A 13,614-nucleotide genomic window follows, 5' to 3' on the forward strand; every position below is an offset into this window, starting at 1 on the left:
TTTGTGATTTAAAAACCTAAAATATCGATTTATCGGCAAATTTTCAACGTTTTTATGCTAAAAATCAGCAGAAATGGTCGGAAATCCGAGGTTTTCGAGCTAAATGGCGAAATTATGCGAATTTTACTAAAATTGCGCAAATTTTACCTAAAAACTTTCGAAATATATGATTTTTAACACAAAATACCAATATTTTTATGATTTTCTCACCTGAAATCGCTATAAATTCTCAATTTTCAATTTTGTTTTTATTTTTTCGTCGGAAATTGGTTTGAAGCCAGTTTCAGCTGTTATGTTTTGATTTTTGTGATTTAAAGACCTAAAATATCGATTTATCGGCAAATTTTCAACATTTTCATGCTAAAAATCGTCGAAAATCATCTGAAAATCGAGGTTTTCGAGCTAAATGGCGAAATTATGCGAATTTTACTAAAATTGCGCAAATTTTACCTAATAACCTTCAGCACACATGATTTTTAACACAAAATAACATCATTTTCATGATTTTCTCACCTGAAATCGCTATAAATTCTCTTTTCTCGAGTTATTTTTAATTTTTTTTTAAATTTTAGCCTTAAAATGTCGAACCCGAAAAAGAAAAAGACGGGCGGTCCGTCGATGGATGATGAGGAGGCGATTTGGGAGTTCATATATGAGTAAGTGGACATCCGGACATTCGGAAACACAGAAATCTGAAATTTTTAGGAATATATGCGTGATGGACCTATACGAAGGCGTCACGGAGGCTCTTTTCGAGCAATATTTGAAGGAGAATGGGAAGAAATGGACGGTTCGAGAGTTGAGCGATTAGTAAGTGAAAAATTGGCGAAAAATGATGAAAAAATGGGGAAAAAATGGCGAAAAAAATGATGAAAATGAATTATTTTTTCCAGTTTCAACACCTCCATGAAGCAATCCCTCTACAAATGCGATCTTCCGGCTGAAACTATGCTCTCCCTATTCAAAAAACTGGAAATCGAGATGTCGACTCATGTGGAGGAGCTATTGGAGAAGAGATTCGGGGCGGTTCTCCGTATTGATGAAGATCGATGTCTTCGAAAGTTTAAAATGATCGCTCAATCGAATTCAACGGAAATTGTGGAGAAATCAGTGGAAAAACCAACTGAAAAACCGAAAAATCCTGAAATTCCGCCAGAAAATCCCGTATTTTCCCCCCAAAAACCATCGGAACCAGAACCGAAACGTCGAAAACTGGAAGCGGCCGTCCCGCTGGATCTGGAAATTTCCGCGTCGCTTGAACAGCGAATTTGGGATTATATCAGTGAGAAATCGACGAATTTAACGGGAGAAATGGTGTTGAGCGACGAATTTTGGAGGGAATCACTGGAGAATTTCGTGGATTTGCCGATTAAGTCGGCGCAACTCATTCAGCATCATTTTGAGAATAAAATGGTGGAGAAGATGTATATGCAGCAAGGGATTGATGCGGAGAATAAGGTTCGAGTGAAGATTCAGACGAAAAAATGGATTTTTGAGGCGAAAATTGTAGTTTTTAGTGAGAAAATCGGGATTTTAACACATTTTTCATCATTTTTGACACTGAATACGCGGAAATTCGCTGAAAATCGATGAACTGATGGTTTTCAGTTAACAAATTTCGAATATCGCCGTTCTTTGTGCAAATTTCGCAGTTTCAAGACTCAAAAACATGATTTTTGCGAAATTTGCAGTTGAAACTCTGAATTTTGTGACAAAAACTGAAAATAGCGATGATTTTGACAGAAAATCGATTTTTGGAGCAAAAATTGTAGTTTTTAGTGAGAAAATCGAGATTTTAAGACATTTTTCATCATTTTTGACATTAAATAGCCAAATTACAAACTGTTCACCCAGTTATAATGTGAAATTCGCTGAAAATCAATAACTGCCGGTTTCCAGTACACAAGTTTCGAAAATCCTGCTGAAATTGCATTTTTCCACGATTAATTCCGAAAAAATCTCGATTTTTACAGTTGCCTGCGAAAAACAGAGTTTATCGCCGTTTTTTGTGCAAATTTCGCTGTTTCAAGACTCAAAATCATGATTTCTGCGAAAATTGCCCCTAAAACTCTGAATTTTGTGACAAAAACTGTGAAAAATCGACGATTTTGACGGAAAATCGCAATTTTCGCCAAAGATTCCAGTTTTTAAAGAGAAAAAGTGGTTTTTCATAGTTTTCACTCACTTTTCACATAATCAGTACGAAAATTCCAGTTTTTCGATTGTTTTTCGTCTCAAATACTGTATTTTTTGCATATTTTAGTGCTGAAATAGCTAAAAGAACCTTTCTGACGGCAAAAATTGGAAAAATTAAGAAATTTCGATCAAAAACTGATCAAAAACCACATTTTTTACTTTAAAAGTCGATATATTCATGGATTTTTCTCCAAAAATTATGAAATTTTCCACCTCGACAACTCCAAAATTCGCCCCGTTTCCAGATCCGTCTCCTCAAAGAGCTCCATATTCCAATATCAATGGCTCAAAATCAGTGGATACTGGAGAAAGATCAGATTTGTCTGAAACTCACATCAGATGGATACATTGAGAGTTGGCACCGAAAAGAGGCGGAGCCTATTCGAGTAACCCCGCCTCCTCCACAAAAATCGCGGAGCAAAATCACGACATGGGAGCCGAATGTTCGACTAGTCAAAGTGTAAGTCCCAGACATTTTCAGTCAATTTCAGACTCGTTGAACGTGGAATTTCAGCGTTTTTCTGTACTTTTTCAGCGAAAATTAACAAAATTAGACGTTTTAGACGTGAAAATCGTGAAAATATGAGTTTTCAGCAATCCATTCTGAACTTTTTCAGCGAAAAATGACAAAATTTGATGTTATATAGACGCCATATTAGCAGCCCACGCCTTCTTACAACTGCGCCCTACCTCAAACGAGAGAGTATCGGCGAGAGACGCAGAGTTTTTTCTGGCGAGAAACAGATTTTCACCATTTTTTATCTATTTTTGTATAATTTTCTCTCGGAAATTGGCAAATGTTTATTTAAAACTTGTGAAAATAGATCAAAAATGGTGAAAATCTGTGTCGCGCCAGAAAAAAACTCTGCGTCTCTCGCCGATACTCTCTCGTTTGAGGTAGGGCGCAGTTGTAACGAAATTGCTCTGCTAATAGATCAACTCAAAATGCCTGAAAATCGTGAAAAATATGAGTTTTCAGCAGCCCAAATGCACCATCTGATCAACCTGGACCATCTGGAATTGCTCCATCGAATCATCCCGATGCCTACAGACACTATCGTCAACGGTCACGTTCTCCATCCCCACTCGCTGACAGAAAATACCGATTCCAGGAGAAGAAACACGTGAAACGAGAAGCATTTACGCTCGATGATCAGATATTCGCGTGGAAATACATCTTCAAAGAGATCCATGAGGCAGAGAAGTACCAGATGCCACGAGTATTGCCGAAGGGAATTCGATTCTGGAATGAATTTGTGAAGAGGACGAAATCGGCGAAGACGGCGACGAATTGGAGCTCACAGTGAGTGAGAAATGCGAAAATTGGTCAATTTCAACGGTTTTATGCTTAAAAAACAACAAAAATCACTAAATTTTGATTGATTTTGATGGATTTTTGCTGAATTGGATCGAAAAACAGAGCGGAAACAGTGAATTTCAGCTGAAAATTAGTAAAAATTAGCTGAAAAGTTGTCAATTTAGTGTATTTTTGACAAATTTCAGGCGAAAATCATATGAAATTTATCGATTTTTCAGGAATTTTTAATAAAAATCTGAGTTTTTAACCTAAATTTGCTACATTTTTGTCCAATTTTACGAATTTTCACTCAAAATTAGCCAGAAATCCCGTTTCTTCAGTGAGACTGCTGGAATTTCAGCCCCGGGAGCTCGAATTTATCCGATTTTTCGAAATTTTCGGCTGAAAATTGGTCGATTTCAGCTGGTTTTTGCTTAAAAAAGTAGAAAATCAACAGAAATCACCAAATTTCGACTGATTTTGAAGAATTTTTGCCTAATTGGATCGAAAAACTGCGCGGAAACAGTCAATTTCAGCGGAAAATTAGTCAAAATTGGCTGATATTATTGATTTTTCAGGAATTTTCAATAAAAATTTGAGTTTTCAACCTAAATATTTGTTATAATTCGTCCAATTTTACGGATTTTAACAGATTTTTCGCCAATTTTCAGACGAAATTACCCAAAAATCCCTATTTTTTCCAGTTTCCGCAAGCAAATGTGTCCAACTCTACAAGAAATGCCGCTCAACCGGAAAACCATTCTCTACCTCTTCCAGAATATCGATATTGAGCTGGACGAGCGTGTGCATAGAATGTAAGTGGGCGTGGCTTAAACTCAGAAACTGAAATTCATTATTTTCAGTCTAGAGCGCAAATGTGATGCGAAAGTGCGGCTCGTCGACGATATGGTTGCCTCGTATAAGCTCAACGGCCAGGAGAATGAAGTGGATGTGAAGGCGGAGATCGAGTCGGATTCAGATGAGGAGACAGAAGACGTGCAGATTGAAGACGTTGAGGAGGAGGCGGAGCCTCTGAACCACGAGATTCAGGGTCCAGGAGACCAGAATCCGTATGCTCAAGTGCCTGGAGGCTGGGATATTGAAGAGAATCCGGAGACGTTGGACACGACAATGCCACTGGAAGACGGATCAGATGCCGATGAGGCGATTATAGAGGAGATGCAAGAGGAGAGAGCGGCGGCTGCTGCACAGAATTTGGATCTAGAGCCAGAAATTCAGATTTTGGAGCCGATATTCCAGAATGCTACTCCGCCTAGAAACTGGAAAGAATCGTTGAGAAATGCGTCGTCAAAATCCGCTCCAACCACGCCGAAAGCGTCGAAAACTGGCAGAATTTTGAGATCAAATCAGCAGGGAATCTCATCGAAAAGTGCTGAAATTCCGAGAGTATCCACTCGAATCACTCGATCCTATGCGAAGATGACAATGAAAGAGACACCGGAAAGTCGAGATATTTTCGCGTCGAGTTCCTCTCAAATGACACCGAAAAAAGCGCCGAGAAACGCGCCAGCTCCAGAAGACTCGGATGAAGTCGTCGAGGAGACCGTCCCGCAACCATCAAAATCATCAAGGATTCACAATCTGAAAGCGATGATTCCGGGGAATCCATCAGCCGACCTCGTCATCATCCAGGAGACAATCGACGAGTTGGGAGGCGAGGCGTTTGATTTGGTGAATGATGCAATTGAATGGGCTTTCAAATTGGAACATTGGGATGAGGTGCATTCAATTAGTTGTGGCTCCGTCTCTCGCCGCCAGAATTCTCAAAAAGTGTGGATTTTGGAAGTGGGAGGAGCCTATAGATAGCGCCGAACGCTCAAATCAAATTTTTAGTTTCAAAATCGAAAAATTTGTTATTTTAACTGCTTAAAATAGTGCAAAATGAGTCTGGAACGTTCACTCTTTCAGAATTACCAATTTCCGTCTTGGCTCCGCCCATTTTCAGCATTATACCAATGGTAATACGCTTAAGCCACGCCCACTTTTTACAGAATTGAAAATCGGTTTCAGTCGATTTGTCGTATTTCTCACAATCAGAGACAATTTAAAGGGGTTTGGTCTGAATATGGGCGGAGCCTAACTTATTCTGAGATTCGATTCCTCTGGGATTAAGAAGAGGGGCGTGGCCTTATTATGGGCGGAGTCTGATACAAAATATGCAAGTTTCAGCATCTCGATAACCTTGAGAACTGTCTTGCTGACAAAAAGGGGCGTGGCTTAATTATGGGCGGAGTCTGAGCCGAAATAGTCAAGTTTTGACATCTCGATAGCCTTGAGAACTGTCTTGCTGACAAAAAAGGCGTGGCTTGAAAGTGGGCGGAGCCTGAGCCGAAATACTCCAAAAAATGCAAAGTAATCCGATTTGAAAGAAAGGCGTGGCTTAAAAATGGGCGGAGTCTAATCTTAAGGGGCGATTTTGACTACATCGAGGCCCAAAACTCATAGAAAGGGGCGTGGCTTGAAATGGGCGGAGTCTAAGCCCCCACAGCTTCTGTGTGCTCTTCAAATTACCTTATTTTGACTCATTTTCAATCCCCTAACTATCGATTTTCCAGAACGACGAGGCCGACGACAGAGAATACCGAGAACTAGTGGAATCGGTGAAAGCGAGAACTGCAAATTCCGGAATTCGGAAGATAATATTGACGGATTTGCCGGAAATCTGGGAGAAAACGGTCGGAATTGCACCGAATCGCCGCGTTTTTGAGAGACGAGTTGGCATAGTGAAAAAGAAGATTGATGAGATTCTGGAGAGAGAAGAAGCGGCCAAATGGAATCCAGAAGTCCCAGAGAATCCAGAAGATCCCGAGGAACCGACGACGTCTTCTAAATAATTTCTGAATTTTTGAAAAAAAAAATTTTGTGTGTAAAATAGCATTTTAATCATATCAAATCTCGTCCCCTTTACTTGCTTGTGAAAATCAAAAATCTCTTCTTTTTGAGATCGGATTCTGATTCTGATTCTTATAAATTACAGCTTTATTTTATTCAATTTCCCATTTTGAATGTTTTCTTCCAATTGGTGGTCACTTATTGAGTGTAACCCGATATAACTATTGCTTTTAATTATTTTCAGATTCTTATCAACTTTTTGATTTCAGATGACAAACTTACCAACAGAAATGAGAAAACTGGCAGTGGAGGATGAGAGGAAGCTATGGAGATTCGTTTTCAAGTGCGTTTTGGAAGAAAAATAGGTTTTAGCTTGAAAAATTGCAAAAAAAAACACACAAAAAACTGAATTTTTGAGATTTTTTTCATGTGAAAACTTGATTTTTAAGTCGAAATTTCATATTTTTCGGTATAAAACTTGTTCTTCCAGTGAAAATCACAGAAATTTCACTTTTTACTCATTTTTTGAGCTGAAAAACTCGCAAAATATGCATTTTCAGCAGAAAAATGCGGTTTTTGAGCTCAAAATCGTATTTTTGCTGCGGAAAGTTGAATTTTTCCTTTTTTTAAAGCTTTTTTTCACACAAAAATCGCCAAACTTTTATAATTTTCGAGCCAAAAGTTCGATTTTTAGAAGAAAATTGAAATAAAACCAGTTTTTTTTAATCTTCCGATGCAAAATCTTGTATTTTCCGGTGAAAATCCTTGAAATTTCAAATAAAATCAACAATTCAATCTTTTTTGCTGTAAGAATTCCTAATTAAGTGTCAAAAATCTGATTTTAACTAAAAAATCACATTTTTGGTTCAAAAATTTTTGCGCCAAAAGTTCGTTTTCCCATGCAAAATCTCATATTTTCCGGTGAAAATCCTTGAAATTTCAAATAAAATCAACATTTTTGGTTCAAAAAACCTCGAAAATTGTTCATTTTCAGCGGAAAAATGCAGTTTTTGCGTGCAAAAATCGCTAAACTTTCAAAAATTTCGGGCCAAAAGTTTGATTTTCCTCTGAAAATCCGCATTTTTAGTTCAAAAAACCTCAAGTTCCATCCATTTTTCTCTGAAAACTCTCAATTTTTCAGCCAAGCAATCAAAGAGAAGAATCCAATGAGTCTTCGAAAAATCATCGCCGAATTCATCGAACTTGGACTTATTCGTGATTTCGGATTGGCAGAAGTCGAGTTTCAGTAAGTTTCTCCTTGAAATTCCCTGTCTTAAAATATCAGTTTTATTTCAGTTTTCACAAGGAAATGGTCCCATATCTATACAAAAGCGACGAGCTGTCTCCAGTTGAGATTCTACAGTTTTATCGTCATTTTAAAGTTCACATCTCAACGGAATTCAAGAAATTGTGAGTTTCAGGGTGGATTTTGGCTCGAAATAGACGAAAAATCCGTCTAAATCAGGAAAATTGAGCGAAAACAGTGAAAATCATAACGTTTGCAATAAATTTATTTAAAAAAGTTGATTGTTTCACCGTTTTAATGAAAATTCCACTCGAAAATCGTTAAAATCCATTAATTTTTCAATAATTTTTAGCCAGAAAAGTGTGATTTTGATAGATTTTTTCAAATTTCCAGTGAAAATCAATTTTCACAGTTTTTATGGAAATTTCACTCCAAAATCGTTAAAATCCATCAATGTTTTAGGAATGTTTAGCCAAAAAGTGGAATTTTGCCATATTTTCGGTGAAAATCAACTTTTTTCGCCGATTTTACACTCAAAACCGTCAAAATTTGATTATATTCGACTGATTTCCAGATAAATTTCGTTCAAAGTAGCTATTTTCACTGAATTTAATCCGGAAATCAGTTGGATATTTTCAAATTTGGACAGTATTTAGGTGTAAATCGCCGAAAAAAGGTTGATTTTCACCGTAAATATGGCAAAATTCCACTTTTTGTCTGAAAATTTCTGAAAAATAGATAATTTTTAACCATTTCCTAGTGAAACTTTCATAAAAACGGTGAAAATTGAGATAATTTTGATAAAAATCCCCAAAAAAAAACGAATCGATTTTTTTTATTTTTTCGAAATTTCCTCTAAAAATGCCAATTTTTGACAGTTTTTGAGTGTAAAATAGCCGGAAAATTGATCTTCACTGGAAAATTCTGTGATTTTTCCGGAATTTTCTTTCAAAAAAGTCAAATTTTGAGGTTTTTGAGTGTACAATCGCCGAAAAAAGTTGATTTCCACTGAAAACATGACAAAATCCGTCAAATTTAAAACTTTTTGGCTGAAAATTTCTGAAAAATTGAAGACTTTCAACGGTTTTGTAGTGAAAATTGAAAAAATTTTGATAAAAATCTATGTAAAACTCGTCAAAAATTGGCAAATTATGAGTTTTTCCCTCATTTCCAGCCTCTCCCACCTCTGCAACGTCACCATCCAACTCCATTACACGAGTAATCAAATCAAATCTTGGACGAACATTAACCGTCGAAATCTCGCCCCCACCGCCACTCCGAAACGATCATCAAAAGTACCCCAACACGTGGAATTGGCCATGTGGAAACATTTGTCCGCGAATGCGAATCGAATCAACAAAGGAATGCAAGCGAATTCTATCAAATTTTGGAGAGAAATGAAGATGAGCAAGGAGGACGAGGAGAACGTCTCGATGACGGACATTGTTATGTTGTGAGTGAAGAAGAGGACATCCGGATGATTGGATGGAGAGACAGACAGATGAGCACATTGAGCTGAAAATTGCTTGCAAATCAGCAAAACTCGTCAATTTTTAGAGAAAAACCTAGAAACTTAACCAATTTTTGGGGTTTTTCTATCAGAATTTCGAATTTCAGACATCCGGACTCCTTGATTTACAAACAGACAGTTTTAGACAGTTTTTAGTCGTTTTCAGCTGTCTGGTTGATTATTTGTTGTGGGTTTGAGAAGAAAAGGACATCCGGATGATGGGATGGACAGACAGACAGATAGACGGAGCACGTTTAACTGAAAATTGATTTAAAAAAACAGCAAAAATTATCGATTTTTAGAGAAAAATCTCGAACTTTTATCAATTTTTTAAAGGTTTTCCGATCAGAAATGTGAATTTCAGACATCTGGACACCATGATTTACAGACAGACTGTAAAAACCTCGATTTAGACAGACGGAGCACATTGAGCTGAAAATTTTTTCAAAAAAAATGAAAAAATGCTTGCAAATCAACAAAAATCATCGATTTTTAGAGAAAAGTCTAGAAAATTAACCAATTTTTGGGGTTTTCCGATCAGAAATGTGAATTTCAGACATCTGGAATCCCTGATTTACAGACAGACACTTGAAATCTCGATTTTCGAAGAAAAATGAGTTTCTAGTCAATTTTTCAGGATCTTGCTCAGATCAGAGTTCAATATCAAACCATAATGAGCAATTGACAGCGAATTCTAGAAAACATCTTGAAAATTACACAATTTTTGGTGTTTTCCGGTCAGAATTTCAAATTTCAGACATCCGGACACCATGATTTACAGACAGATAGTTTTTAGTCATTTTGAGCTGATTTTGAGCTGTCTGGTTGACGGCCATTGTTATGTTGTGAGTGTTTGAGAAGAAGAGAAGACATCCGGATAATGAGATGGACAGACAGACAGACGGAGCACAAAATTGCTTCCAAATCAGCAAAAAATCGACGATTTTTAGAGAAAAATCTCGAACGTTTATCAATTTTTGGGGTTTTCCGGTCAGAATTTCAAATTTCAGACATCCGGACACGTCGTTATACAGACAGACAGTAAAAACCTCGATTTTTGAAGCAAAACTTGGGTTTTTTGTCATTTTTGGCATTCGGACATCTGGACTCGACCTAACACAGACAGACATCAAATTAACTTCTTTACACACCGATAGACTCATGAAACATCAATTTTTAGTGTAATTTTAGAATTTTTGAGCATTCGAAGACGTACAGGCACACAGACAGACTTCGGAAACCTCCGAATTTCAGTAATTGAGGACATCCTGAGTGTACAGACACACAGACAGACGTAATTCGGAGCTCTACTTAATAGCACGACACGTTTCTTACAACCGCGCTCTACTAAAACTGAAGAAAATAGTGTGCGAAATTGAGAGACTCAGAGAAAAAGAGAACTTTTTCAAGGGGATTTCGGTGGAGCGCAGTTGTAAGATCTGTGTTGAACTAATATCCGAATTCAAATGTTCGAATGAGTAAAACTGTACAGACCGGCAGACAGACATCAGGACATTCAGACACACTGACAGACTCAAAAACCTCAAATTTATAGTCGAAAATGTCAGTTTTTGTGTCTTTGAAGACATCCGGACACCCCTCTGTACAGATCGACTAGAAAACCTCTAATTTGGAGTCTAAATTTATAATTTTTAATCTCTCGAAGACATCAGGACCGTACAGACACACAGACAGTCACAAATTCAAAGTTTCGAGCACAAAAACCCACATAAAGACCCCAAATCTTTAATTTGAGACGATTTCCTCTAGCTATTGTGGGACACACAGACGGACATCTGGACACACATCTACACAGATCCTTTCAATTTCCAATTTTCCAGTTTCCACACGCACATCCGTCGCCTCATCTTCGCCCTTCGCATCGATCCACGTGACAAAATGAAACTGATTCAAGAGCTCCGTCTGAAACCGAGTGCCACCCAAAAGTTGTGGATGATACGATACGATTTTCTGTATATCGAAACGAACAAAGAGGGATATGTCAATAGTTTTTACAATTGGAAACACGACAAAGCATTCCATTCGAAACTATTCCCAAAACCTGCTAGTTTTGAGAGCTACAAGCCGCTGAAATTGTATGGAACTGGAGGAGAAGAGAGACCTGATTCATCAATCGATCTACCTAAACTGAAAACTGATGCATATGGAATATTTCGAGTGCCGGATTACGATGATTCGGGAGACGAACCCGAAGGTTTCGATGAGTATAAGAAGTGGTTGAAGAAGAATGATCCGGAGGAATTGGATAAGTTGGAGAACAAGAAACGACCGAATGATTGCTTATATCCAGTGAGAAGGAATGCTCCGAGAGCAGCAGCAGTAGCTCCGGTGTCACCGAAATCGCCACCGGAGGCCTCAAATTCGAGAAAAAATGGGAGAAAATTGACTGGAAATGCTGATATTGATATGGATGCTGATGCTGAAATGGATTCAGATGAAGATGATATAGATTCAGACGTCCCGAAACCTGAAATTCCATCAAAATCGGCCGGAAGAGCTTCAAAATCCGTCAAAAAAACCCGTAAGCCAACGCCATTGGAAACTCTTGGAATCGTCGCAGAAGCTGAAATCTCATCGACATACACTATAGTCGCATCATCAAAACCAACTGCTGGAAAACCTGTTATTTCGACGTCAAACGCTCCAGAATCGGAGAATCCGAAATCGACGTCATCTGGTTTCGTTATGCCAGAATTCATTGATTCTGGAGAGGTAGGACATCTGGATAAACAGTTTTTTACATGGCGCGAAAGTCAAATTTTTTGAAATTTTTTCGCAAAAAAGTCAAATTTTTTGAAATTTTTTGAATTTTTTCGCGAAAAAGTCAAATTTTTTGAATTTTTTTGCGAAAAAGTCAAATTTTTCGAATTTTTTGAATTTTTTCGCGAAAAAGACTTTTTTTTCCAATTTTTTTGAAATTTTTTCGCGAAAAAGTCAAATTTTTTGAAATTTTTAAAAAGTAGTCAAAAATGGTCACATTTTCGATGAAAAATTGAAAAAATTTGGGAAAGGGTCATTTTTTGAAGCCAGCCTCGACAACTATGGTTTTTTACAGTATTCCGATGTGGAAATGGAAGTAGAAATTGGAGGTGACGAATCGGATGACGATGACGTGTTCGTTGATGCTTTTGAGGAGATACCAGGAGGCCTACAGGTAGAGACGTCAAGGTTTTCAGATGAGATTTGGAAAATTAGCTCTAAAATCCTATAAAATTCAGAAATTTTCCAAAAAGAACATTTAGATTATGAATTTTTATCAAGTTTCATCGCTGTTGAAGTGTAAATTGACGGTTCTAGATGCCAATTTGATAGATTTCGTTTGAAAATCTTTTGAGGAGCTAATTTTAAAGGGGGACACCGGTATTCTAAAAATCACGATTTTTTGATATGAATCAAGTCTGAAACCCATAGAAAAGAGAAAATGTCTTGGAGCTCGGTCCGGTCTGAAAATTAGCTTGAAACGAGTTATGAGATCTTAAAGTGTCAAAAATCGTTCTCCGTCGTGCTGGGTTTCAGACTGAAACTTTCAGTTCATTTCAATAGAAATTCTCCTCGTCGTGCACATAAATGTTTATTTTTCGTTTTTTTTTGAAAATATTCCTTTCGCGTGCACGACGAGAAGAATTTCTATTAAAGGGGGACACCGGTTTTCCAAAAATCACGATTTTTAATATGAATCGACTCAGAATATTGTAGAAAAGAGAAAAGTCTCTTAGAGCCAGGTCCGAAAATTAGTCTAAAACGAGTTATTAGGCTTAAAAGTGTCAAACAAGGTCTCTCGCATGGAATTTTTAGTTATATTGCGAGAGGCCGTTTTTTGACACTTTGAGGCCTCATAACTCGTTTTATACTTATTTTTGGACCTGGCTCTGAGATACTTTTCTCTTTTCCGCAAAATTCTGAGTCGATTTATATCAAAAATCTTGATTTTTGAAATACCGGTGTCCCCCTGGCACGAAGAAGAACGCTTTTGACGCATTGAGATCTCATAAGTCACTTCAGACTTTCAGATTTTCAGACATAGCTCCAAGCCGGTTTTCTCTTTTCTCTGGGTTTCAGAATTGATTCATATCAAAAAATCTTAAATTTTGGTATATTTTTAGCTCATAATATTGCATAGTTGTCACCGGGCCGATCAGGGCCTTGTGCGGGCCTTTAGACAACTCGCTTCAAAATGACAATTAGGAGTCGATCAACCTGTCAAATTGTAGATCTCGATGAGCTCTACTCGATTCTATTTTCACTTTCTCTATGAGTTTAGTGAGAGCCGCAGTACAATCCATTTAGTGGCCGGGTCATGATTCAAGGCCCGGCCACTAAATGGATTGTACACTAAACTCACAGAGAAAGTGAAAATAGAATCGAGTAGAGCTCATCGAGATCTACAATTTGACAGGTTGATCGACTCCTAATTGTCATTTTGAAGCGAGTTATTCTAAGGCCCGCTTACGGCCCGGTGACAACTATGTAATATTGAGTTTGTCGTAATCA

General features: G+C 37.5%; 1 protein-coding gene across 1 annotated transcript; it reads left to right on the forward strand.

Annotated features, from left to right (window-relative positions):
* Positions 1 to 579: 579 nt before the first annotated feature.
* On the forward strand, positions 580 to 6,348 carry GCK72_004346 (uncharacterized protein; the record flags this gene model as incomplete). The annotated part of the gene is made up of 8 exons (XM_003091994.2): positions 580 to 656; positions 706 to 810; positions 894 to 1,458; positions 2,442 to 2,656; positions 3,176 to 3,499; positions 4,198 to 4,308; positions 4,357 to 5,233; positions 6,070 to 6,348. 8 exons carry the CDS (start codon positions 580 to 582, stop codon positions 6,346 to 6,348), a joined length of 2,553 nt encoding a protein of 850 aa, XP_003092042.2.
* Between the last annotated feature and the right edge of the window lie 7,266 nt (positions 6,349 to 13,614).

Source organism: Caenorhabditis remanei, chromosome II (assembly GCF_010183535.1).
Source record: "Caenorhabditis remanei strain PX506 chromosome II, whole genome shotgun sequence".
Taxonomy (NCBI): domain Eukaryota; kingdom Metazoa; phylum Nematoda; class Chromadorea; order Rhabditida; family Rhabditidae; genus Caenorhabditis; species Caenorhabditis remanei.